This window comes from Panulirus ornatus, chromosome 34 (assembly GCF_036320965.1).
Source record: "Panulirus ornatus isolate Po-2019 chromosome 34, ASM3632096v1, whole genome shotgun sequence".
Classification (NCBI taxonomy): domain Eukaryota; kingdom Metazoa; phylum Arthropoda; class Malacostraca; order Decapoda; family Palinuridae; genus Panulirus; species Panulirus ornatus.
Genome location: NC_092257.1, coordinates 843,667 through 869,478, shown reverse-complemented (window position 1 = coordinate 869,478; position 25,812 = coordinate 843,667). Strand labels below are relative to the sequence as shown.

Genomic DNA, 25,812 nt, shown 5'->3' with positions numbered 1-25,812 from the left:
TATATATATATATATATTTTTTGTTTTGTCGCTGTCTCCCATGTTTGCAAGGTAGCACAAGGAAACAGACGAAAGAAATGGCCCAACCCCCCCCCATACACATGTAATACATACGTCCACACACGCAAATATACATACCTACACAGCTTTCCATGGTTCACCCCAGACGCTTCACATGCCCTGATTCAATCCACTGACAGCCGTCAACCCCGGTATACCACATCGATCCAATTCACTCTATTCTTGCCCTCCTTTCACCCTCCTGCATGTTCAGGCCCCGATCACACAAAATCTTTTTCACTCCATCTTTCCACCTCCAATTTGGTCTCCCACTTCTCCTCGTTCCCTCCACCTCCGACACATATATCCTCTTGGTCAATCTTTCCTCACTCATTCTCTCCATGTGCCCAAACCATTTCAAAACACCCTCTTCTGCTCTCTCTCAACCACGCTCTTTTTATTTCCACACATCTCTCTTACCCTTACGTTACTTACTCGATCAAACCACCTCACACCACACATTGTCCCCTCAAACATCTCATTTCCAGCACATCCACCCTCCTGCACACAACTCTATCCATAGCCCATGCCTCGCAACCATACTACATTGTTTTCACCACTATTCCTTCTAACATACCCATTTTTGCTTTCCGAGACAATGTTCTCGACTTCCACACATTCCTCGAGGCTCACAGAATTTTCGCCCCCTCCCTCACCCTATGATTCACTTCTGCTTCCATGGTTCCATCCGCTGCCAAATCCACTCCCAGATATCTAAAACACTTCCCTCCCTTTTTAGATATCTAAAAAACTTACCTCCCAATTGACTTGACCCTCAACCCTACTGTACCTAATAACCTTGCTCTTATTCACATTTACTCTCAACTTTCTTCTTTCACACACTTTACCAAAGTCAGTCACCAGCTTCTGCAGTTTCTCACACGAATCAGCCACCAGCACTGTATCATCAGCAAACAACAACTGACTCACTTCCCAAGCTCCCTCATCCACAACAGACTGCATACTTGCCCCTCTTTCCAAAACTCTTGCATTCACCTCCCTAACAACCCCATCCATGAACAAATTAAACAACCATGGAGACATCACACACCCCTGCAGCAAACCTACATTCACTGAGAATCAATCACTTTCCTCTCTTTCTACACGTACACATGCCTTACATCCTTGATAAAAACCTTTCATTGCTTCTAGCAACTTGCCTCCCACACCATATATTCTTAATACCTTCCACAGAGCATCTCTATCAACTCTATCATTTGCCTTCTCCAGATCCATAAATGCTACATACAAATCCATTTGCTTTTCTAAGTATTTCTCACATACATTCTTCATAGCAAACACCTGATCCATACATCCTCTAACACTTCTGAAACCACACTGCTCTTCCCCAATCTGATGTTCTGTACATGCCTTCACCCTCTCAATCAATACCCTCCCATATAATTTCCCATGAATACTCAACAAACTCATACCTCTGTAATATGAGCACTCACCTTTGTCCCCTTTGCCTTTGTACAATGGCACTATGCAAGCAATCCACCAATCTTCAGGCACCTCACCATGAGTCATACATACATTAAATAACCTTACCAACCAGTCAACAATACAGTCAACCCCTTTTTTAATAAATTCCACTGCAATATCATCCAAACCTGCTGCCTTGTCGACTTTCACCTTCCGCAAAGCTTTTACTAACTCTTCTCGGTTTACCAAATCATCCTCCCTAACCCTGTCACTTTGCACACCACCTCGACCAAAACACCCTATATCTGCCACTCTATCATCAAACACATTCAACAAACCTTCAAAATACTCACTCCATCTCCTTCTCACATCACCACTACTTGTTATCACCTCCCCATTAGCCCCCTTTACTGAAGTTCCCATTTGTTCCCTTGTCTTATGCACTTTATTTACCTCCTTCCAAAACATTTTTTTTTTTTCAAACTATTTGCCATTTCCCGCGTTAGCGAGGTAGCGTTAAGAACAGAGGACTGGGCCTTTGGGGGAATATCCCTCACCTAGCCCCCTTCTCTGTTCCTTCTTTTGGAAAATCAAAAAAAAAAAAAAAAAAAAAAAAATCTTTTTATTCTCCCTAAAATTTAATGATACTCTCTCACTCCAACTCTCATTTGCCCTCTTTTTCACCTCTTGCACCTTTCTCTTGACCTCCTGCCTCCTTCTTTTATACATCTCCCACTCATTTGCAGTATTTCCCTGCAAAAATCGTCCAAATGCCTCTCTCTTCTCTTTCACTAATAATCTTACTTCTTCATCCCACCACTCACTACCCTTTCTAATCTGCCAACCTCCCATGCTTCTCATGCCACAGGCATCTTTTGCGCAAGCCATCACTGCTTCCCTAAATACATCCCATTCCTTCCCCCACTCCCCTTACCTCCTTTGTTCTCACCTTCTTCCATTCCGTACTCAGTCTCTCCTGGTACTTCCTCACACAAGTCTCCTTCCCAAGCTCACTTACTCTCACTACTCTCTTCACCCCAACATTCTCTCTTCTTTTCTGAAAACCTCTACAAATCTTCACCTTCGCCTCCACAAGATAATGATCAGACATCCCTCCAGTTGCACCTCTCAGCACATTAACATCCAAAAGCCACTCTTTTGCGCGACTATCAATTAACATGTAATCCAATAACGCTCTCTGGCCATCTCTCCTACTTACATACGTATACTTATGTATATCTCGCTTTTTAAACCAGGTATTCCCAATCACAAGTCCTTTTTCAGCACATAAATCGACAAGCTCTTCACCATTTCTATTTACAATACTGAACACCCCATGTATACCAATTATTCCCTCAACTGCCACATTACTCACCCTTGCATTCATATCACCCATTACTATAACCCGGTCTCGTGCATCAAAACCACTAACACACTCATTCAGCTGCTCCCAAAACACTTGCCTCTCATGATCTTTCTTCTCCTGCCCAGGTGCATATGCACCAATAATCACCCATCTCTCTCCATCAACTTTCAGTTTTACCCATATCAACCTAGAGTTTACTTTCTTACACTGTATCACAAACTCCCACCAGTCCTGTTTCAGTAGTGCTACTCCCTCCCTTGCTCTTGTCCTCTCACTAACCCCTGACTTTACTCCCAAGACATTCCCAAACCACTCTTCCTCTTTACCTTGAGCTTCATTTCACTGTACTCATTATCAATGAAACTCCTTTCAAGCAAAATACTCTTCTGCTCTAAATCTGCTCCCTAGCACCTATTAATGAATATGACTAAATTCCTTGTTTAATGGTCTTTCAAAAAATCTGACATCCTTACTCATACATTTCATTAAAGATTTCCACTCCAACTCTTTAAGTCACCAAGTAATTGTGAGCACTGCATAAAAAAGGCTAGCAAAAATGCTCTGACTGCCTACCTATCATTCCACTTTCTTGACCAAACTCTTGGGGGAACTTTGTTAAAGGTGTTCTGGCAGTCCAAGAACACACTGTAAATCTACTTCTCTCTTGTGTCTACTAAATATTATTTATGTTTGTATCTGATCAAGACCCAGTGCATATATCCCTTCATAAAGAAAAAGTACTTCATCCCCTATGGAGTACTGACTTAAGGATCTGAACAGCAGTGACCTGATGACCCAAGAAGCAATGACCAAACAATTGAATGACTTTCAAAATAATGAACTAAAGAGCACCCTACTAATGATAGTGCTGATAATATTCCAACAAAAAAATTACTTGATGACCCAGTGAAGCCTAACTTAACTTGATGATCCAGAGGGCCATGACCCAACTTGATAACTCAGAGAGACCTGATTGAAATTGAAACAAAGAGCCTTGACCTACCTTGATGAACTAGAGAGCCTAATCTCAACCTGTTCTAGATCCCTTGCCCAAATTGATGAACCATGGACACCTGACTCAATTTGGAGAACCACAGCCCTGCCTTAATTTTGTTGATTCAGAAAGTCCAAACTGACTTGATGATCCACAGCCTAACCTAACTTGACCTGACATGATGACCTAGGGAACCATGACCTAATTTGATGACCTAGAGAATCCTGATCCAACTTAATGACCTAAAGAGCCATTACCTGACTTGAACCAGAGCCCTGACCTAAAATGACCTCCAAGTCCTTTCTACCCTCCACCCAAAACTAATTACAAATAATATGTGATCTAAGTAACTTCCTTACATCCAAACTGTTTACACCATTGCCACCATCATCATACTGTACTGGACATTATATTTTTAGTTATCTATAACTACCACTGAACCAATTTCTTTGAAAGTCCTCTAGTTACCTAGAACCTCTTTCTAAAGGCTCCTGCAGCCCAAGACTGCACTAACTCCAGTAGGAGGGAAATGTGGACTCCTCTGAAGTGAGAAGTTCTTCAACAATACTGTACTGCTAGTGATACAGCCACACTAAAGGTGACCTCACTCTGCTCACATACACTTATATATGCATAAAGACACCCACACTTATATATACATTTTCATTTTTTTCATCATACTTAGTAGCTGTCTTCCATGTTAATGAGGTTGCACAAGGAAACAGATGAAAGAATGGCCAAACCCATCCACATACACATGTCTATACATAAACGCCCACACATGCACTTATACATACCTATACATACCTATACATTTCAACGTATACATACACAGACATATATGTATATGTCTATGCAGGGTTTACTGTGTGTGTGAATATATATATATATATATATATATATATATATATATATATATATATATTATCCCTGGGGATAGGGGATTAAGAATACTTCCCACGTATTCCCTGCGTGTCGTAGAAGGCAACTAAAAGGGGAGGGAGCGGGGGGCTGGAAATCCTCCCCTCTCGTTTTTTTTTAATTTTCCAAAAGAAGGAACAGAGAATTGGGCCAGTCAAAGGCCCAGTCCTCTGTTCTTAATGCTACCTCGCTAACGCGGGAAATGGTGAATAGTTTAAAAGAAAGAAAGAAAATATATATATATATATATTTTTTTTTTTTTTTTTTTTATACTTTGTCGCTGTCTCCCGCGTTTGCGAGGTAGCGCAAGGAAACAGACGAAAGAAATGGCCCAACCCCCCCCACCATACACATGTACATACACACGTCCACACACGCAAATATACATACCTACACAGCTTTCCATGGTTTACCCCAGACGCTTCACATGCCTTGCTTCAATCCACTGACAGCACGTCAACCCCAGTATACCACATGACTCCAATTCACTCTATTTCTTGCCCTCCTTTCACCCTCCTGCATGTTCAGGCCCCGATCACACAAAATCTTTTTCACTCCATCTTTCCACCTCCAATTTGGTCTCCCTCTTCTCCTCGTTCCCTCCACCTCCGACACATATATCCTCTTGGTCAATCTCTCCTCACTCATTCTCTCCATGTGCCCAAACCATTTCAAAACACCCTCTTCTGCTCTCTCAACCACGCTCTTTTTATTTCCACACATCTCTCTTACCCTTACGTTACTTACTCGATCAAACCACCTCACACCACACATTGTCCCCCCTCAAACATCTCATTTCCAGCACATCCATCCTCCTGCGCACAACTCTATCCATAGCCCACGCCTCGCAACCATACAACATTGTTGGAACCACTAGTCCTCAAACATACCCATTTTTGCTTTCCGAGATAATGTTCTCGACTTCCACACATTCTTCAAGGCTCCCAGATTTTCGCCCCCTCCCCCACCCTATGATCCACTTCCTCTTCCATGGTTCCATCCGCTGCCAGATCCACTCCCAGATATCTAAAACACTTTACTTCCTCCAGTTTTTCTCCATTCAAACTTACCTCCCAATTGACTTGACCCTCAACCCTACTGTACCTAATTACCTTCCTCTTATTCACATTTACTCTTAACTTTCTTCTTTCAAACACTTTACCAAACTCAGTCACCAGCTTCTGCAGTTTCTCACATGAATCAGCCACCAGTGCTGTATCATCAGCGAACAACAACTGACTCACTTCCCAAGCTCTCTCATCCCAACAGACTTCATACTTGCCCCTCTTTCCAAAACTCTTGCATTTACCTCCCTAACAACCCCATCCATAAACAAATTAAACAACCATGGAGACATCACACACCCCAGCCGCAAACCTACATTCACTGAGAACCAATCACTTTCCTCTCTTCCTACACGTACACATGCCTTACATCCTCGATAAAAACTTTTCACTGCTTCTAACAACTTGCCTCCCACACCATATATTCTTAATACCTTCCACAGAGCATCTCTATCAACTCTATCATATGCCTTCTCCAGATCCATAAATGCTACATACAAATCCATTTGCTTTTCTAAGTATTTCTCACATACATTCTTCAAAGCAAACACCTGATCCACACATCCTCTACCACTTCTGAAACCACACTGCTCTTCTCCAATCTGATGCTCTGTACATGCCTTCACCCTCTCAATCAATACCCTCCCATAAAATTTACCAGGAATACTCAACAAACTTATACCTCTGTAATTTGAGCACTCACTCTTATCCCCTTTGCCTTTGTACAATGGCACTATGCACGCATTCCGCCAATCCTGGAGGGATGTCTGATCATTATCTTGTGGAGGCTAAGGTGAAGATTTGTATGGGTTTTCAGAAAAGAAGAGTGAATGTTGGGGTGAAGAGGGTGGTGAGAGTAAGTGAGCTTGGGAAGGAGACTTGTGTGAGGAAGTACCAGGAGAGACTGAGTACAGAATGGAAAAAGGTGAGAACAATGGAAGTAAGGAGAGTGGGGGAGGAATGGGATGTATTTAGGGAATCAGTGATGGATTGCGCAAAAGATGCTTGTGGCATGAGAAGAGTGGGAGGTGGGTTGATTAGAAAGGGTAGTGAGTGGTGGGATGAAGAAGTAAGATTATTAGTGAAAGAGAAGAGAGAGGCATTTGGACGATTTTTGCAGGGAAAAAATGCAATTGAGTGGGAGATGTATAAAAGAAAGAGACAGGAGGTCAAGAGAAAGGTGCAAGAGGTGAAAAAGAGGGCAAATGTGAGTTGGGGTGAGAGAGTATCATTAAATTTTAGGGAGAATAAAAAGATGTTCTGGAAGGAGGTAAATAAAGTGCGTAAGACAAGGGAGCAAATGGGAACTTCAGTGAAGGGCGCAAATGGGGAGGTGATAACAAGTAGAGGTGATGTGAGAAGGAGATGGAGTGAGTATTTTGAAGGTTTGTTGAATGTGTTTGATGATAGAGTGGCAGATATAGGGTGTTTTGGTCGAGGTGGTGTGCAAACTGAGAGGGTTAGGGAAAATGATTTGGTAAACAGAGAAGAGGTAGTAAAAGCTTTGCAGAAGACGAAAGCCGGCAAGGCAGCAGGTTTGGATGGTATTGCAGTGGAATTTATTAAAAAAGGGGGTGACTGTATTATTGACTGGTTGGTAAGGTTATTTAATGTATGTATGACTCATGGTGAGGTGCATGAGGATATATATATATGTGTAGGAAGAGAGGAAAGTGATTGGTTCTCAGTGAATGTAGGTTTGCGGCTGGGGTGTGTGATGTCTCCATGGTTGTTTAATTTGTTTATGGATGGGGTTGTTAGGGAGGTGAATGCAAGAGTTTTGGAAAGAGGGGCAAGTATGAAGTCTGTTGGGGATGAGAGAGCTTGGGAAGTGAGTCAGTTGTTGTTCGCTGATGATACAGCGCTGGTGGCTGATTCATGTGAGAAACTGCAGAAGCTGGTGACTGAGTTTGGTAAAGTGTGTGAAAGAAGAAAGTTAAGAGTAAATGTGAATAAGAGCAAGGTTATTAGGTACAGTAGGGTTGAGGGTCAAGTCAATTGGGAGGTGAGTTTGAATGGAGAAAAACTGGAGGAAGTGAAGTGTTTTAGATATCTGGGAGTGGATCTGGCAGCAGATGGAACCATGGAAGCTTAAGTGGATCATAGGGTGGGGGAGGGGGCGAAAATTCTGGGAGCCTTGAAGAATGTGTGGAAGTCGAGAACATTATCTCGGAAAGCAAAAATGGGTATGTTTGAAGGAATAGTGGTTCCAACAATGTTGTATGGTTGCGAGGCGTGGGCTATGGATAGAGTGGTGCGCAGGAGGATGGATGTGCTGGAAATGAGATGTTTGAGGACAATGTGTGGTGTGAGGTGGTTTGATCGAGTAAGTAACGTAAGGGTAAGAGAGATGTGTGGAAATAAAAAGAGCGTGGTTGAGAGAGCAGATGAGGGTGTTTTGAAATGGTTTGGGCACATGGAGAGAATGAGTGAGGAAAGATTGACCAAGAGGATATATGTGTCGGAGGTGGAGGGAACGAGGAGAAGAGGGAGACCAAATTGGAGGTGGAAAGATGGAGTGAAGAAGATTTTGTGTGATCGGGGCCTGAACATGCAGGAGGGTGAAAGGAGGGCAAGGAATAGAGTGAATTGGAGCGATGTGGTATACCGGGGTTGACGTGCTGTCAGTGGATTGAATCAGGGCACGTGAAGCGTCTGGGGTAAACCATGGAAAGCTGTGTAGGTATGTATATTTGCGTGTGTGGACGTATGTATATACATGTGTATGGGGGTGGGTTGGGCCATTTCTTTCGTCTGTTTCCTTGCGCTATCTCGCAAACGCGGGAGACAGCGACAAAGCAAAAAAAAAATATATATATATATATATATATCTTATCCCTGGGGATAGGGGATTAAGAATACTTCCCATGTATTCCCTGCGTGTCGCAGAAGGCGACTAAAAGGGGAGGGAGCGGGGGGCTGGAAATCCTCCCCTCTTTTTTTTTTTTTTAATTTTCTAAAAGAAGGAACAGAGGGGGCCAGGTGAGGATATTCCAAAAAAGGCCCAGTCCTCTGTTCCTAACGCTACCTCGCTAACGCGGGAAATGGCGAATAGTTTAAAAGAAAGAAAAAAGATATATATATATACACACATGTACATAATTCATACTTGCTTCCTTCATCCACTCCCATCGCCACCCCACCAAACAAGAAATGGCACCACCTTCCCCAATGCACATGCGAGGCAACGCTAGGAAAAGGCAGCAAAGGCCACAGTCGTTCACACACTCAGTCTCTAGCTGTCATGCGTAATGCACCGAAACCACAGCTCCCTTTCCACATACAGGCCCCACAAAACTTTCCATGGTTTACCCCAGACGCTTCACATGCCCTGGTTCAATCGATTGACAGCACGTCGACCCCAGTATATCACATCATTCCAATTCACTCTATTCCTTACACATCTTTCACCCTCCTGTATGATCAGGCCCCGATCGCTCAAAATCTTTTTCACTCCATCCTTCCACCTCCAATTTGGTCTCCCACTCCTTGTTCCCTCCACCTCTGACACATATATACTCTTGGTCAATCTTTCCTCACTCATTCTCTCCACATGATCAAACCTTTTCAATACACCCTCTTCTGCTCTGTCAACCACACTCTTTTTATTACCACACACCTCTTGCCCTTTCATTACTTAATCAAACCACCTCACACCACATATTGTCCTCAAACATCTCATTTACAACACATCCACCCTCCTCCACACAACCTTATCTATAGCCCATGCCTATGTGCATGTGTGGACGTGTATGTATATCCATGTGTACGTGGGTGGGTTGGGCCATTCTTTCGTCTGTTTCCTGGCGGTACCTCGCTAATGTGGAAGACAGTAACTAAATATAATAATACATATTATACTTGTCCTAGAAATCCTGATATCGATACAACTAACCTGGTTTCCGAAGACTCCAATGGCACAGGCAGTGGAGACCTGGGTGGGGCCAAACCAGACAGCTGCAAGCCTTGGCGGGATGCCCAGGATGAAGATCTGTGAGACGGCTGTGGTGCACTGGCCAAGGAAGGTAAGCCAGAATCTGTCTTGTGCCACAGATCCCACTTTGATCCAGGAGCCAATCATGGTGCCACAGGACCCAATCAGCACTGCCTTCCTCAGACCCTGCAGAATAGCCATACACTACAGACTATGCAGCAACACTATACAGCACAACACTGTACAGTGTCCAGGAAATGAGAGAGAGAGAGAGAGAGAGAGAGAGAGAGAGAGAGAGAGAGAGAGAGAGAGAGAGAGAGAGAGAGAGAGAGAGAGAGAGAGAGAGAGAGAGAGAGAGCATAAAAAAAAGGGGGGGGGGTTAGCACAAAGTCCTTTGCAGGAACATGTAGAAGCAGGAAAAACATATCGTTTGAGTTACATACATATTGTAAAGTGTCACATGTGAGACTGGAGGTGTGTGTATGAGAAGTGAATACCAGCAACTCATGTGTAGGTGACAGCGACCTAGATCAAGGATGGAAATGTAACAGCCAATGAAAAGGTGGCTCACTGTGCTACTTCAACTAACCCTCCTAGTACCTAGATAATAATAATTCCCTAGTCAGTGGCTGCTTACCACTTACTGCTCACCCAAGAAGCCTGGTTAACAAGGGAATTGACCCAGGGTAGTCTGGCTCTAAGGGCAGCTGACCCATGCAGCCTGTCACCTAGGGCAGTTAGCCAAAGCAGCATGGCTACCAAGACAGCCGACCCTAGGCAGTCTGGCTCACAGGCAGTTGACCAAAGTAGCCTGATACACAGGGCAGATGACCCAGGCAACTTGTCACCTAGTACAGATAACCTTAGCAACCTGGCTACCAAGGTAGCCGACTCATGGTAGCCTGGCTCCCAGGGCAGTTGAGACTGTCTAGCGTTGACCAATTGGTTACTTCCTGCAACCACTCAGGCTGCAGCCCGTGTACAGGATGAGGGGAGGGAGGGTAGAGTGAAGGGGAAAGGGCAGAAGGGAGGAGGGGGAGGGAGGGTAGAGTGAAGTGGAAAAGGTGATGGTTAGGGAACACATAATGGGCTTGTGGCTGTCATCCTCCTATGTCGAAATATTGTACACACTATCATCATCCCCACCAAACCTGAACCAATATTGTACACACTATACTTATCCCCGCCTACCACCAACCTTGAACCACTTCACACTCTATACTTGCCCCACCTAACCCTAGCCTTGAACCACTAAACACTATACTTGCCCCTACCTACCACCAGCCTTGAACCTCTACACAATCTACACTACACCCTAATAGAGTCATAGATGAATTCAGTCTCAGGTATGGGCTGGAGGCTCTTTGTAATCAATATAAAGACACACAATTACTTACTAGATCATTTGCCAGATATATGGACAGCAGAGTGATACCCATGGGTGAATTGATACCCAATCAATTCAGTATATGGATAAGTATGTGGATGGACAATATAGAAGTACATGGACAAGTTACAGGGAAGAAGTGATACCTACATATATTCAATACTTGCACATGCGCAGTGTATATTCATATACAGAGAAGAGCACTAAGTTAATTCAAAAGCGTTGTATTAGCATTTTTGTATATGGAAAGTGAAGAAGTACATGGGAGTATATGGGAATGATTGACCACAAAAGTGATCCAGGACAAAGGTATCTGTTTTTTGCATAAAGTGGAGATCAAAGGAATGTAGACCCTGAGTACAGGAGTAGAACATCCTCAAGTATGTCCACATCAATGAAGTATTTACAAAGTTCATAAAACGACAGAGTAGGAGGACTGAAGTCAGACATGCAAATGGATTCTATCATATTTGTTGTAATATGCAGTTATATGTTATATCACACAGCTTATAAATATATATATATATATATATATATATATATATATATATATATATATATATATATATATATATATATATATATATATATATATCCCTATGAGTCCACGGGGAAAATGAAACACGAAAAGTTCCCAAGTGCGCTTTCGTGTAATAATCACCTCATCAGGGGAGACACAAGAGAGAAATATAACAGTCAGTTGATATACATCGAAGAGACGAAGCTAGGACGCCATCTGGTAAATATGTTTCTCTCTTGTGTCTCCCCTGATGATGTGATTATTACACGAAGGTGCACTTGGGAACTTTTCGTGTTTCATTCTCCCCGTGGACTCATAGGAATATCTTGATCACGCGCAAAATTGTGATCCTTTCCAATATATATATATATATATATATATATATATATATATATATATATATATATATATATATATATATATATATATATTTTTTTTTTTTTTTGTCGCTGTCTCCCGCGTCTGCGAGGTAGCGCAAGGAAACAGACGAAAGAAATGGCCCAACCCACCCCAATACACATGTATATACATACGTCCACACACGCAAATATACATACCTACACAGCTTTCCATGGTTTACCCCAGACGCTTCACATGCCCTGATTCAATCCACTGACAGCACGTCAACCCCGGTATACCACATCGATCCAATTCACTCTATTCCTTGCCAAGGCTCCTTTCACCCTCCTGCATGTTCAGGCCCCGATCACACAAAATCTTTTTCACTCCATCTTTCCACCTCCAATTTGGTCTCCCACTTCTCGTTCCCTCCACCTCCGACACATATATCCTCTTGGTCAATCTTTCCTCACTCATTCTCTCCATGTGCCCAAACCATTTCAAAACACCCTCTTCTGCTCTCTCAACCACGCTCTTTTTATTTCCACACATCTCTCTTCCCCTTACGTTACTTACTCGATCAAACCACCTCACACCACACATTGTCCTCAAACATCTCATTTCCAGCACATCCACCCTCCTGCGCACAACTCTATCCATAGCCCACGCCTCGCAACCATACAACATTGTTGGAACCACTATTCCTTCAAACATACCCATTTTTGCTTTCCGAGATAATGTTCTCGACTTCCACACATTCTTCAAGGCTCCCAGGATTTTCGCCCCCCTCCCCCACCCTATGATCCACTTCCGCTTCCATGGTTCCATCCGCTGCCAGATCCACTCCCAGATATCTAAAACACTTTACTTCCTCCAGTTTTTCTCCATTCAAACTTACCTCCCAATTGACTTGACCCTCAACCCTACTGTACCTAATTACCTTGCTCTTATTCACATTTACTCTTAACTTTCTTCTTTCACACACTTTACCAAACTCAGTCACCAGCTTCTGCAGTTTCTCACATGAGTCAGCCACCAGCGCTGTATCATCAGCGAACAACAACTGACTCACTTCCCAAGCTCTCTCATCCCCAACAGACTTCATACTTGCCCCTCTTTCCAAAACTCTTGCATTCACCTCCCTAACAACCCCATCCATAAACAAATTAAACAACCATGGAGACATCACAAACCCCTGCCGCAAACCTACATTCACTGAGAACCAATCACTTTCCTCTCTTCCTACACGTACACATGCCTTACTACCTCGATACAAACTTTTCACTGCTTCTAACAACTTGCCTCCCACACCATATATTCTTAATACCCTCCAATATATATATATATATATATATATATATATATATATATATTCTAATCCCGACTACTGCTAGTTCTGGTCTTGTATTATCATAAGATTATTTGGTGATACAGTACCTATCATAATAATTGTTGCTTCAGCTAACTACTCTCCCAGCATCTCGCAACAGAGTTAATTTACAAATTAGTACAGACTTACCATAACAATATTTGTTATACCGTGGACGAGATCTGTCTGGCTTCAGATGTGCCTGTTTCACCATTTCATCATGATCATGATGGTTAAACCCGATATAATAGGGGATCTAAGGAAAATGTTTGTCAAATATCATTTCAATATCTGTCAGGAAGTGATAGAGAAGAGAAGGTTAAGGATGTTTTCTTGAGACAGTAAATCATATATACGTCAAAGGAGAAGCTTATTGTCGCAAATAAAAGCGTGCATGGCAATGTTCAGTAAAGGTCTACGAAAGATCAACCGGCCTTATCATACTCCATGATAGCGGTATATTAATCAGCTGTTCACTCTAGATAGTCTATAATCACTGATGTGAGTGAGTGGGGAAACAAGCGACTCAGTATGTCATGACGTATAAAAGGCAGGTGGTACAGCAGTGGCCAGATGTACAGCCTCTGTCAGAGAGTGGGAGGTTGCCAGCTAAGTTTCCCAGGACACCATAAGGAAAGGGAGTCAGGTTGGTGGGTGGGGAGTAAGGTGATGAAGCAACACTACCATGACCACCAGTTCCCAGCATAAACACGAGGATAACCATCATGGTGGCAACGGGTCGGGTCAAGAGTTACCTACTTGCCTCATGACCGACCACCAAGCAGGGTCACGCTGCCTATTGAGACTTACGCCACTCACTCGTGAATGAAGAGCGTGGAGCGATTAATGCAGTGAATGTTGTAACGAATGCAATTCGTGAAAAAGATGAATGCAGTTCGTGGATAAAGTGGAGAATCTAATGAATGCGGTAGATGTAGATCGCGATAGGTGTAATGAAATGATAAATACATTACATGTAAAAAGATAAAGGCAGAACATGGGAGGAAGTGATTAATGAAGAAGAGTAGGTAGTGATAAATGAAGTGCATGGAGTGATGAATGCAGTGCACAGAGAAAGGGATGAATGCAGTGTGTTGGGAGTAATGAATTCAGCGCATTGAAACTTGATGAATTATTGTATGGAGAAAGTGGTGCATGCAGTAACGAGTTTAGGGCGTGGAGAGAAATGACTGCGGTGCGTGGAGTGTGGTGAATGTAGTGAGTGGGTGGACCGGTGGACCATAACGAGCATCCTTCTCTACTATACGAAAACTACCCTCCCATACCACAACAGAAAGCCATCCTTCATTACCATAACAGACAGCCACCCCTTACCTTAACAGACAGCCACCTTCCTCACCATAAGAGAAGCCGCCCCCCCCCCCCCCCTTCCTTACCTAAACGGTACGCCAGCCATTATAACCATAACAAAAAGCCACCTTTTCTCACCATAACAGAAGACCACCTTCGCACCATAAGTGAAAGCCACTCTTCCTTTCTATAATAGAAAGCCTCCCTTCCTTACCATAACAGAAAGCCTCCCTTCCTTACCATATCAGAAAGCCTCCCTTCCTTACCATATCAGAAAACCTCCCTTCCTTACATTAAAAGAAAGTCATTGGTCTACTGGTCTCATCTCACATCATAATCGGCTGAAATAACTAAAGAAAAAATGAATGCCTGGTGCGTCAAGAAATAAGCCATTATACAATGAATGTAATTTTGTTTCAAAATGCTTGCGTGCCTCTGTAGTAAACAACTTCCAGTATTAGAAGGCTCACTTGTGCTTACACAAGCAGGCACGGTCGTTTGCTATGCAGTCATCACACAACACACACAAAAAAAATGCAAAGATAGGAATAAGGAGTCCTGCTGTGCTGTGAGAGGCTGACGTAACACAATCCTCAGTAAGTGATTTAATGAGGAAGCCACGTAAGTAGAGGTGGGCCGCCCAGGGTCGGATGATGGCGGCTTGAGCCTAATTCTCATCCACCCACCCCACAACACGCTGCTTCCTCCCTTACCATCATGATGGCCACACTCACTCTGTACGCATCATTAATCATGTCTTGCTTTTCTCTTGAAGGTTTAACTCCACTAACCAAATCAATAATATCATTATACCTCATGTTCTAACCCTTGCTGAAGAACACTAAATTCCTGCTGTCTGATTAGTACTTCAGTATTGTACAGAGACCGGGCTACCTTCACATTGTACGATGACCAAGACTGTCAGATTAATTATAAACACAAAGCAACTACGTGAAATTAAATCAAATAAGCAAAATTCTAACGGGCATCCTATCATTAGCGTTTCCTGAGTGTGGTACAAGTAAAACAAATGCAAGGAGAAAAGGTTGTCAAGCGCGCAAGGTGCCCACGGAAAGGGGACGGAAAGGTTTTACTTGATCCTCGGAAATCACTTTACAGTTATTTGAACAATCTATATTTATTTACCATCATCAACCCCGTTCTCAATTTGAGAAAGTGGATTGCGTGTAAGCATATCGCAGACCCTCTCAATTTACTGCAACACATGGCTCAACGAATACCCAAGTCAAAGGTGGACTTCCACAAACATGTCAGTGCTTACGTTTCCACTTTGCCAACAAATTGACTCGTCAAGTGAGAGCAACGTCACAATTCACAACGGGAGCATACATCAGACACATCCACTTCAGCCCACCCTTAACCATCACAACGGGGGCATACATCAGACACATCCACTGCAGCCCACCCTTAACCATCACAACGGGAGCATACATCAGACACATCCACTGCAGCCCACCCTTAACCATGACAACGGGGGCATACATCAGACACATCCACTGCAGCCCACCCTTAACCATCACAACGGGGGTATACATCAGACACATGCACTGCAGCCCACCCTTAACCAGTCCTCGTGCATCCTCAGTCAGATTATTCCTGTTTCAAATTCTGTTTAGTGAATCGATATTTTTTTCTTTTATAAAATACTGTCCACTTCAACTTAAGGGAGAATATTATGCTTAGAAATATGTTATGGCGATGGGTAACCTTCTTTCACCAGTATCAAATAATCTACATGGACTTCTTTGAAACACAATTATTGAGGGATATCTTACCCTCAAAGGCAATTTGGTTTAGGTATGTAGATGATATTCTCTCAGTTTGGCTAACAAACAAGAATATACAAACATTACTCCCTTCACTTAACAATTTAGTACCTTCTGTCAACTTTACTCCGGAAATGGAAAATAATCATGTAAGCATTTTCAGACAGCATAATCTATAAGGATAGAAACATGTTTAAGTTTAGCATATACAGAAACCCACTAGGTTTGCTCATATATCATATTACTCAGCTTAACATGAGAGTTAAATCATCATAATTCCAGTCTATGTTTTTTAGGTCATTACGTATATGCAGCCCGGAATTTATAGATGATGAGTTTGAAGATATATCCTATTGGATCCATGTTAAAGTATCCTAGATTTTTCATTGACAGAGTTAAACTCAAACCTCCCCTTGATACCATGAATCTTTTAGTTCTCCCTTCTAGTGATAATTTTACATTACATCCTAGGTTGCTAAAATCCTTTAATGTAAAGGTAGCCTTCAGGAAAAATAATACTACAAACAATATCTTAATAAGAAAAAAAAAAATATTCTGCGGGCTGTGCTTACAGAGTCCCCTGTAAAAACTGTAATATGTTTTATCTTGGGAAGACTGGTAAGGATCTTTATGTTAGAGTTAAGCAACTTAAATATAGTATAAGAACAGGACAAAAATCAAATGTTTATCAAATCATGTTAAAAATTATGAACATTGTACTGACTGATTGACCGTTGTAACGCTAACTCAATTATTAACCGTACTTCCATTACCACGAGAAATATCATTGAATCTTCTATAATCAAATACACAAAGAATCATAACATCAATATTAGCAAAGTTCTACATAAACTTGATAGCTTTGTCGAAGCCAAAATTTGTAAACAGTTCCCTTTCCTGTCAACATAATAAAAATTTTATGAAAGGCACGATACCGGACCCGACCACCACCATCCCGTAACGCTTGTTCCCTAATGGCGTCTTAGCTACGTCTCTTCCTTGTATATCAACTGACTGTTCTACGTCTTCAGCCTCATTTTTGTATTCCCTGAAGATGTGATTATCACACGATCATTACACTTGGGAACTTATCGTGTTTCATTCTTCTGTGATTTTATGCATATACTAGATCACGCGCACCACTGTGATCTCTTGCAATATATATATATATATATATATATATATATATATATATATATATATATATATATATATATATATATATATATCCATGGTTGTTTAATTTGTTTATGGATGGGGTTGTTAAGGAGGTGAATGCAAGAGTTTTGGAGAGAGGGGCAAGTATGCAGTCTGTTATGGATGAGAGAGCTTGGGAAGCGAGTCAGTTGTTGTTTGCTGATGATACAGCGCTAGTGGCTGATTCGGGTGAGAAACTGCAGAAGCTGGTAAAGTGTGTGAAAGAAGAAAGCTTAGAGTAGATGTGAATAAGAGCAAGGTTATTAGGTACAGTAGGGATGAGGGACAAGTCAATTGGGAGGTAAGTATCAATTCTAACTCTATTACCACGAGAAGTACCATTGAATCTTCTATTATTAAATACAGAAAGAATTATAATAATATTAGTGATGGTCTATGCAAATCAGATAACTTTATTGTTGATTGAATTTGTAAAATCATAAGTTTATGACAAGCTCGTTGTCTGTCTTGGACACTCGCGCATGTTTACCAAATGGCGTCCTAGCTACGTCTCTCCGTTGTATATCAAGTGAGTGTTATATTTCTCTCTTGTCTCCCCTGATGATGTGATTATTACACGAAAGTGCACTTGGGAACTTATCGTGTCTCATTTTCCCTGTAGACTCACAGGAATATATATATATATATATATATATATATATATATATATATATATATATATATATATATATATATATATATATATATTTATATATGTGTGTGTGTGTGTGTGTGTGTGTGTGTGTGTGTGTGTGTGTGTGTGTGTGTGTTTTGAAAGGCTCACTGAAGACTATCTTTAATGGCCTTGAAAACCACAAAGCCACGATGTTCACTTAATTATGCTCTCTCTCTCTCTCGGTATAGCTGAGTAAGGTGGCGTGAGGCAGGGACTGCGACACGTGCAGCACGTCCGCCAGCCTCATATACAATACCTGCCTCACAACTCACACGCCACTACACAACACGGGGTTGACACGTTACGTACCCTCCATATGTACAGTAGCTGCTCAGGCAGGATATAACACAACCACTACACACACGACAGGTAAAGCTTAAAGCTGTCCGACCAAAGGAGCCTTGACCCACTACTTATTACCACGACGCGTTGCTCTCCCGTTCATTCCACCTCAGGAGTACGACAATACGACCCCTGGCTGTGGTGGCCTAGCCCTTCACCATATGACTCAAGTTAAAGACTAGGCCATTATACCCAAAGGTCGTAACGTACAGCTGTGACTTGTATTGATAATGCTGTCACTATAATGATCATGATGACATGATCAATCTGGTGATGGTGACGCCAGAGTTTCTGTAATGGTGGTAGTGGTGAGTGGTTTGCCTAGTGTGATAATGAGGATGGAAGATAGTGCTGATGCAGATCATTTGAAGACGATAACAGAGGTGCTGGCGACATTATGATAGTGATGCCAGTCTGGCTCATGACTTAGTTACGTTTGATCAACTTCTGTATGAAGAAAAAAAGGCGCCGGAGGTAACTCCTTATCAAAATAAGTTAATTAGGCCACTCAAAATGAAGCAGGGTTAATGATAAATTAATCATTATATGCAAACATGGCCTTGTTTGTCCTGGCAAAGCCTTCGGGCTTGTGTGGTGGGGTTGGAGGGGAGAGGGTGATGGAGGGGTCCCGGGAGTCGTTATTGATCAGTGTCGTCACAACCGCCGCTCTAGCCCGCCCCCGCACCCCCCCAGTACCGACAGTATGGTGATCTTAGATATCGTACTCCAGGCCAGTTATCATACCCAAGGGATAAATGGTTGTACTTAAGGAGTTAGATGATCGTACAAAAGGAGTTAACTTGTGCTGCTCACGCTGTCACACTCCTGAAAGGGTTAATCTCTCGTAATGAAGGGTTGTTATTGTACTCAAGGGGTCACGTCGTCGTACTTAGAAGGATGAGTCGTCGAACTCTTGGGATAAGTCGTGGTACTGAAGGTGACTCGATAACTGTCTTAACCATTTGTCTACAATTACCATTTTTTTACATTTCGTCTTCATCACCTAAAGCTCATAAAATGCACTCAGTGTGACTTGGTAATTACCAAATGCCCAGTTTTACTTTATCGCTGAGTTATCTAAGTACAATTGTGTACTGATCATCTGAAATCACGGCTTATCACACGTTCATCCCGTCTGTACCATCGACCCACAACCGGTCTGACGTATGAGTACACATGTCTGGCCTAGACGTGCTGCACACATCTGAGGGTGTCTACTGTTCCAAATATACAGTCTGTAATGAGATATTCGCCAAACGGGTAAATCTTTACAGGAGAGTATTCAACAGCATAAATATTCTGTAATAGTGAGTGCCACAACAGGATCTTCCGTCACCGATGCTTACAGAAAGTCCACCAACCAAGGTAAACGTATGAATGGAATATGTGAATGTAATGAAAATTACAAGAGGAGCGTCATTCGTGCACACGTAAGGAGAGTGATCAAGGTGTGTACAACCTGGCAACTTCTACACCAAGAACTTCGACGTGTCCGACAACTGAGAATAAACAATGGTTACTCAAATACTGAACTTGATGCCATTGTGAACAACATGCTAGAACAACATCTCGTGGCAAACAGACCACCTCAACGTGACAGCATTAACGTTTACTACAGGAACACATTTACGGCATATGGAAAGGACGAGAAGGTCGTGCGAGATACTGGGGCCAGGAACTGCAAAGCGATTGATGAAGACAAGGATATCAGTCTGATAATATACTACAACAATCAGAAAACATGTTCGCGCGTTATGAACTATAATATGGTAGGTCGCACTGGAAGTCTGAATCGCACCGATGTGGTACATGAGTACCAATGCAATATTGGGAACTGTCAGCTCCACCACATAAACTACATTGGACATACAACCTACACCCTGAGCCGCCGCCTCTCGCTCATCTTACAAGAAGGTGGAATCTAATAACATCATGAATAAAAGCATGGAACGAAACTAACGAGGGAGATTACAATGAATAACGCCAAAAGCATTACTAGTTGCAGTGATCGGAGGAAACTACAGATATGAGGAGCCATTCACATTAGAGTGAAAGCACCAGTCATCAACATCCAGATAAATATAACCACCGCCATACAGCTCTTTGATGGCCCGCCAATAGGACGTAGACCTAATGTCGTATTAGGACAGATGGGATACGCCACTGACCCGCCACAAGCTACCGAGTCCGCCATTTCTGGACAGGAGGAACGCGGCACTGACCAACCTGGTCCTGGGTTAAGAAGGTTAGAGAGAATCAGATGGGTCCAACCTGACCTCAATAACGATCTCGCTTGGCCTCACTTAGTGTATTTAGGGATGGGTTGCCCATATTGCTACCTCGTTTAATATTGTTCTTCGTTGTTTCCTCAACTGTAAGTTTTCCTATATTTCTGTTTCCATATTTTGTATTTATATTGTAACTCATACTACCCTTCATGATTTTGTTCATTTGTTTCGCTCGTAGTGTTTTTCCTTACATTCTGAGCTGTGTACTGTGTTTTTTCTCGTATGTCTCTTATCTATATCCTGTTTGCGTTTTACATATAATTTCCAAGTTTTGTGACGCAGTTATTCTCTTTTCGTAGATTCCCAATGATGCCTCTGTTAAGGTAAAAGCTTGACTGAAATAAAATGGATAACTCTGAACAACTGGTGTTTGAGCATCCACCTCATGATAGAATAATACTGAGAAAATTAAAGAACATAAGATTATTAACTAAATATGATGTATTCAATGGGAAGGTGACAACAAGTAATGGTGATGTGAGAAGATGCAGTTAGTATTTTGAAGGTTTGTTGAATGTGTTTGATGATAGAATGGCAGATGTACGGTGTTTTGATCGAGGTGGTGTGCAAAGTGAGAGGGTTAGGGAAAATGATTTGATAAACAGAGAAGAGGTAGTAAAAGCTTTGCGGAAGATGAAAGCCGGCAAGGCAGCGGGTTTGGATGGTATTGCAGTGGAATTTATCACAAATGGGGATGACTGTATATTTGACTAGTTGGTAAGGTCATTTAATGTATGTATGACTCATGGTGAGGTGCCTGAGGATTGGCGGAATGCTTGCACAGCGCCATTGTACAAAGGCAAAGGGGATAAAAGTGAGTGCTCGAATCACAGAGGTATAAGTTTGTTGAGTATTACAGGGAAATTATAAGGGAGGGTTATATGGGAGGGTATTGATTGAGAGGGTGAAGGCATGTACAGAGCATCAGATTGGGGAAGAGCAGTGTGGTTTCAGAAGTGGTAGAGGATGTGTGGATCAGGTGTTTGCTTTGAAGAATGTATGTGAGAAATACTTAGAATAGCAAATGAATCTGTATGTAGCATTCATGGATCTAGAGAAGGCAAATGATAGAGTTGATAGAAATGCTCTGTGAAAGGTATTAAGAACATATTGTGTGGGAGGCCAGTTGTTAGAAGCAGTGAAAAGTTTTTACCAAGGATGTAAGGCATGTGTACGAGTAGGAAGAGAGGAAAGTGATTGATTCTCAGTGAATGTTGGTTTGCGGCAGGGTTGCGTGATGTCTCCATGGTTGTTTAATTTGTCTATGGATGGAGTTGTTAGGGAGGTGAATGCAAGAGTTTTGGAAAGAGAGGCAAGTATGCAGTCTGTTGTGAATGAGAGAGCTTGGGAAGTGAGTCAGTTGTTGTTTGCTGATGATACAGCGCTGGTGGCTGATTCATGTGAGAAACTGCAGAAGCTGGTGACTGAGTTTGGTAAAGTGTGTGAAAGAAGAAAGTTGAGAGTAAATGTGAATAAGAGCATGGTTATTAGGTACAGTAGGGTTGAGGGACAAGTCAATTGGGAGGTAAGTTTGAATGGAGAAAAACTGGAGGAAGTGAAGTGTTTTAGAGATCTGGGAGTGGATTTGGCAGCGGAAGTGAGTCATAGGGTAGGGCAGTGGGCGAGAGTTCTGGGAGCGTTGAAAAATGTGTGGAAGTCGAGAACGTTCTCTTGGAAAGCAAAAATGGGTATGTTTGATGTTTGAAGGAATAGTGGTTCCAACAATGTTGTATGGTTGCCAGGCGTGGGCTATATACAGATTTGTGCGAAGGAGGGTGGATGTGCTGGAAATGAGATGTTTGAGGACAATATGTAGTGTGAGGTGGTTTGATCGAGTAAGTAATGAAAGGGTAAGAGAGATGTGTGGTAATAAAAAGAGTGTGGCTGAGAGAGCAGAAGAGGGTGTTTTGAAATGGTTTGGTCACATGGAGAGAATAAGTGAGAAAAGATTGACAAAGAGGATATACGTGTCAGAGGTGGAGGGAACGAGAAGTGGGAGACCAAATTGGAGTTGAAAGATGGAGTGAAAAAGATTTTGAGTGATCGAGGCCTGAACATGCAGGAGGGTGAAAGGCGTGCAAGGAATAGAGTGAATTGGAACGATGTGGTATACCGGGGTCGACGTGCTGTCAATGGAGTGAACCAGGGCATGTGAAGCGTCTGGGGTAAACCATGGAAAGTTTTGTGGGGCCTGGATGTGGAAAGGGAGCTGTGGTTTCGGTGCATTATACATGACAGCTAGAGACTGTGTTTGAACGAATGTGGCCTTTGTCGTCTTTTCCTAGCGCTATCTCGCGCACATGCGGGGGGGGAGGGGGTTGTCATTTCATGTGTGGCGGAGTGGCGACGGAAATGAATATGGGCAGACAGCATGAATTATGTACATGTGTATATATGTATATGTCTGTGCGTGTATATATATGCATACGTTGAGATGTATAGGTATGTATACGCTGAGATGTATAGGTATGTATATGTGCGTGTGTGGACGTGTATGTATGCACATGTGTATGTGGGTGGGTTGGGACATTCTTTCGTCTGTTTCCTTGCGCTACCTCGCTAACGCGGGTGACAGCGACAAAGTATGATAAAAAATATGATATATTCCTATGAGTCCACGGGGAAAATGAAACACGATAAGTTCCCAAGTGCACTTTCGTGTATTAATCACATCATCAGGGGAGACACAGGAGAGAAATATAACAGTCAGTTGATATATATATATCCCTGGGGTTAGGGGATTAAGAATACTTCCCACGTCTTCCCTGCGTGTCGTAGAAGGCGACTAAAAGGGGACGGAGCGGGTGGCTGGAAATCCTCCCCTCTCGTTTTTTTTTTTTTTAATTTTCCAAAAGAAGGAACAGAGGGGGCCAGGTGAGGATATTCCAAAAAAGGCCCAGTCCTCTGTTCTTAATGCTACCTCGCTAACGCGGGAAATGGCAAATAGTTAAAAAAAAAAAAAAAAAAAAAAAAAAAAAAAAATATATATATATATATATATATATATATATATATATATATATATATATATATATATATATATATATATATAATGAAAGTGAAATCACCCTTCAATAGGAGTTTATACAATTTCAACGTGTAATTTTCTGTACATGTAGCACATGTTTCGTGGAGACAATCCACCTCATCAGTAGCCAGTACTTAGTAAAGTTATCTAAATCCCAACGTCACACTTGATTCCCGCCGTCCAACACCAATCTATCTAGACCAAGCACTGTTTGCTTTGTTCGGTCGTAACCGATGTAAGGGAGACTCATTAAGGGGGTCAGGTGGCGGGGGTTGACTTGGGTAGCTGGGTGTATATAGAGAAATTACATGTTAAATAAAATTGTATGAACTTCTACTGAAGTGCGATTTCACCTTCATACTATCATCACAGGCAAGTGTAGTCATCATATATATACACACTTGATCGCCGTTTCCCGCGTCAGCTAGGTACTACCAGGAACAAACAGAGGCCGCATGTGGTCACATCCAATCTCTAGCTGTATTGTGTAATGCACCGGAACCACAATTCCCTTCCCTGAGTGTTACGATCACTCGCTTAGTCAGCAATTAACTAAGTCGATGGCCATTAAAGAAAACCTACCGTGCTGTTGCCACTATGGCAATTATGCTAATATGGGCATCCATGACATCAAGCGTGTGTTTTCCAACTTAATGTGGTTGAGAAAGCTGAGTGAACTTGAGAAGAGAGGCCGCCCTCTGACCTTGACAACAAAATCAATGTGGACATTCCAGCCCTGAGGAAGTGTGTGTGTCCTGCATGTGAACGACCCCGCAACACGACCATAAGATTCTTCGATGGGTCGTCTGACCTACCCATTATGGGTCATGTCAGAGGTCAAACTACTATGCCCAACGATCATACCGCGTGCAGACACTATCTTTCCCTGCTTTGTGTTATACTAACCGAGTATATCATAACTGTCATATCCTGTATCCTTTAATACCAGCTTTGTGTAGTATATCCTAAAACACCAACCCAGTGCAGTATATCACCTGACTTATCAAAAGTGTGCAATTAGCAGAGTCAATATATGAACACCTCTATCGTACCTAGCCAGCTATACCTACTCAAGTCATACTTAAGCAGCTCTACCTGGTTAGTTATAGCAGATCAAGTATGTTATACCCAGCCAATGCATCATCATAACACTAGCATTAATCGCCGTCATACCTCCTTCTTTCCTGGACCAGTGAAGCTGTGCAATTCTAGTTTACCTTATGTCTACCATTCCCAAAGTCTTTGAATCCCTCCTCAACTCCCATATCCTTAAACATTTTGAATCCCAGTCTTCTCCCTGATCACCAGTATGGCTTCCGTAAGGCGAGATCCACTGGTGATCCATTCTCCTGTCTTACTAATGTCTGGTCATCATCCCTGAAAGACTTTGGGGGAGTCATTTGTAGCTGCCCTTGATATACCTCAGGCTTTTGACAGGGTGTGGCATGGGGGTCTCATCTCTAAGCTCCTCTCTTTTGGCTTCCCTCCCTCACTTTACCACCTCATATTTAGCTTCCTCTCCGGCCAATCTTTTTCCGTGGTTGTTGATGGATCAGCCTCTCTCTCTCTCTCTCTCTCTCTCTCTCTCTCTCTCTCTCTCTCTCTCTCTCTCTCTCTCTCTCTCTCTCTCTCTCAACAACAGCGATGTCCCTTAAAGTCCTGTCATATCACCTATATCTTTTTCTCCTTTTTATCAATGATTTCCTCTCCTGCACTAATAACCAAATGTACTCATACGCTAACGATTCAATACTGTATTCCTTCACATCCTTAAATTCTGCCCCTTTTTCTCTCACTCGTTCTG

General features: G+C 42.4%; 1 protein-coding gene across 5 annotated transcripts in view; it reads right to left on the bottom strand.

The window, feature by feature from the left end:
- HisT (Histamine transporter) overlaps nt 1-25,812 on the bottom strand; it is a 125,024-nt gene that overhangs the window by 46,753 nt on the left and 52,459 nt on the right. For all 5 annotated transcript variants that reach the window (XR_011715135.1, XM_071682136.1, XM_071682137.1 and 2 more), the window contains one exon: nt 9,726-9,950. Coding sequence is in view for 4 of the 5 variants with exons in the window: in XM_071682136.1 (XP_071538237.1) it covers nt 9,726-9,950 (225 nt within the window). In the remaining variant the exon portion in view is untranslated. The remainder of the gene's footprint in view (nt 1-9,725; nt 9,951-25,812) is intronic.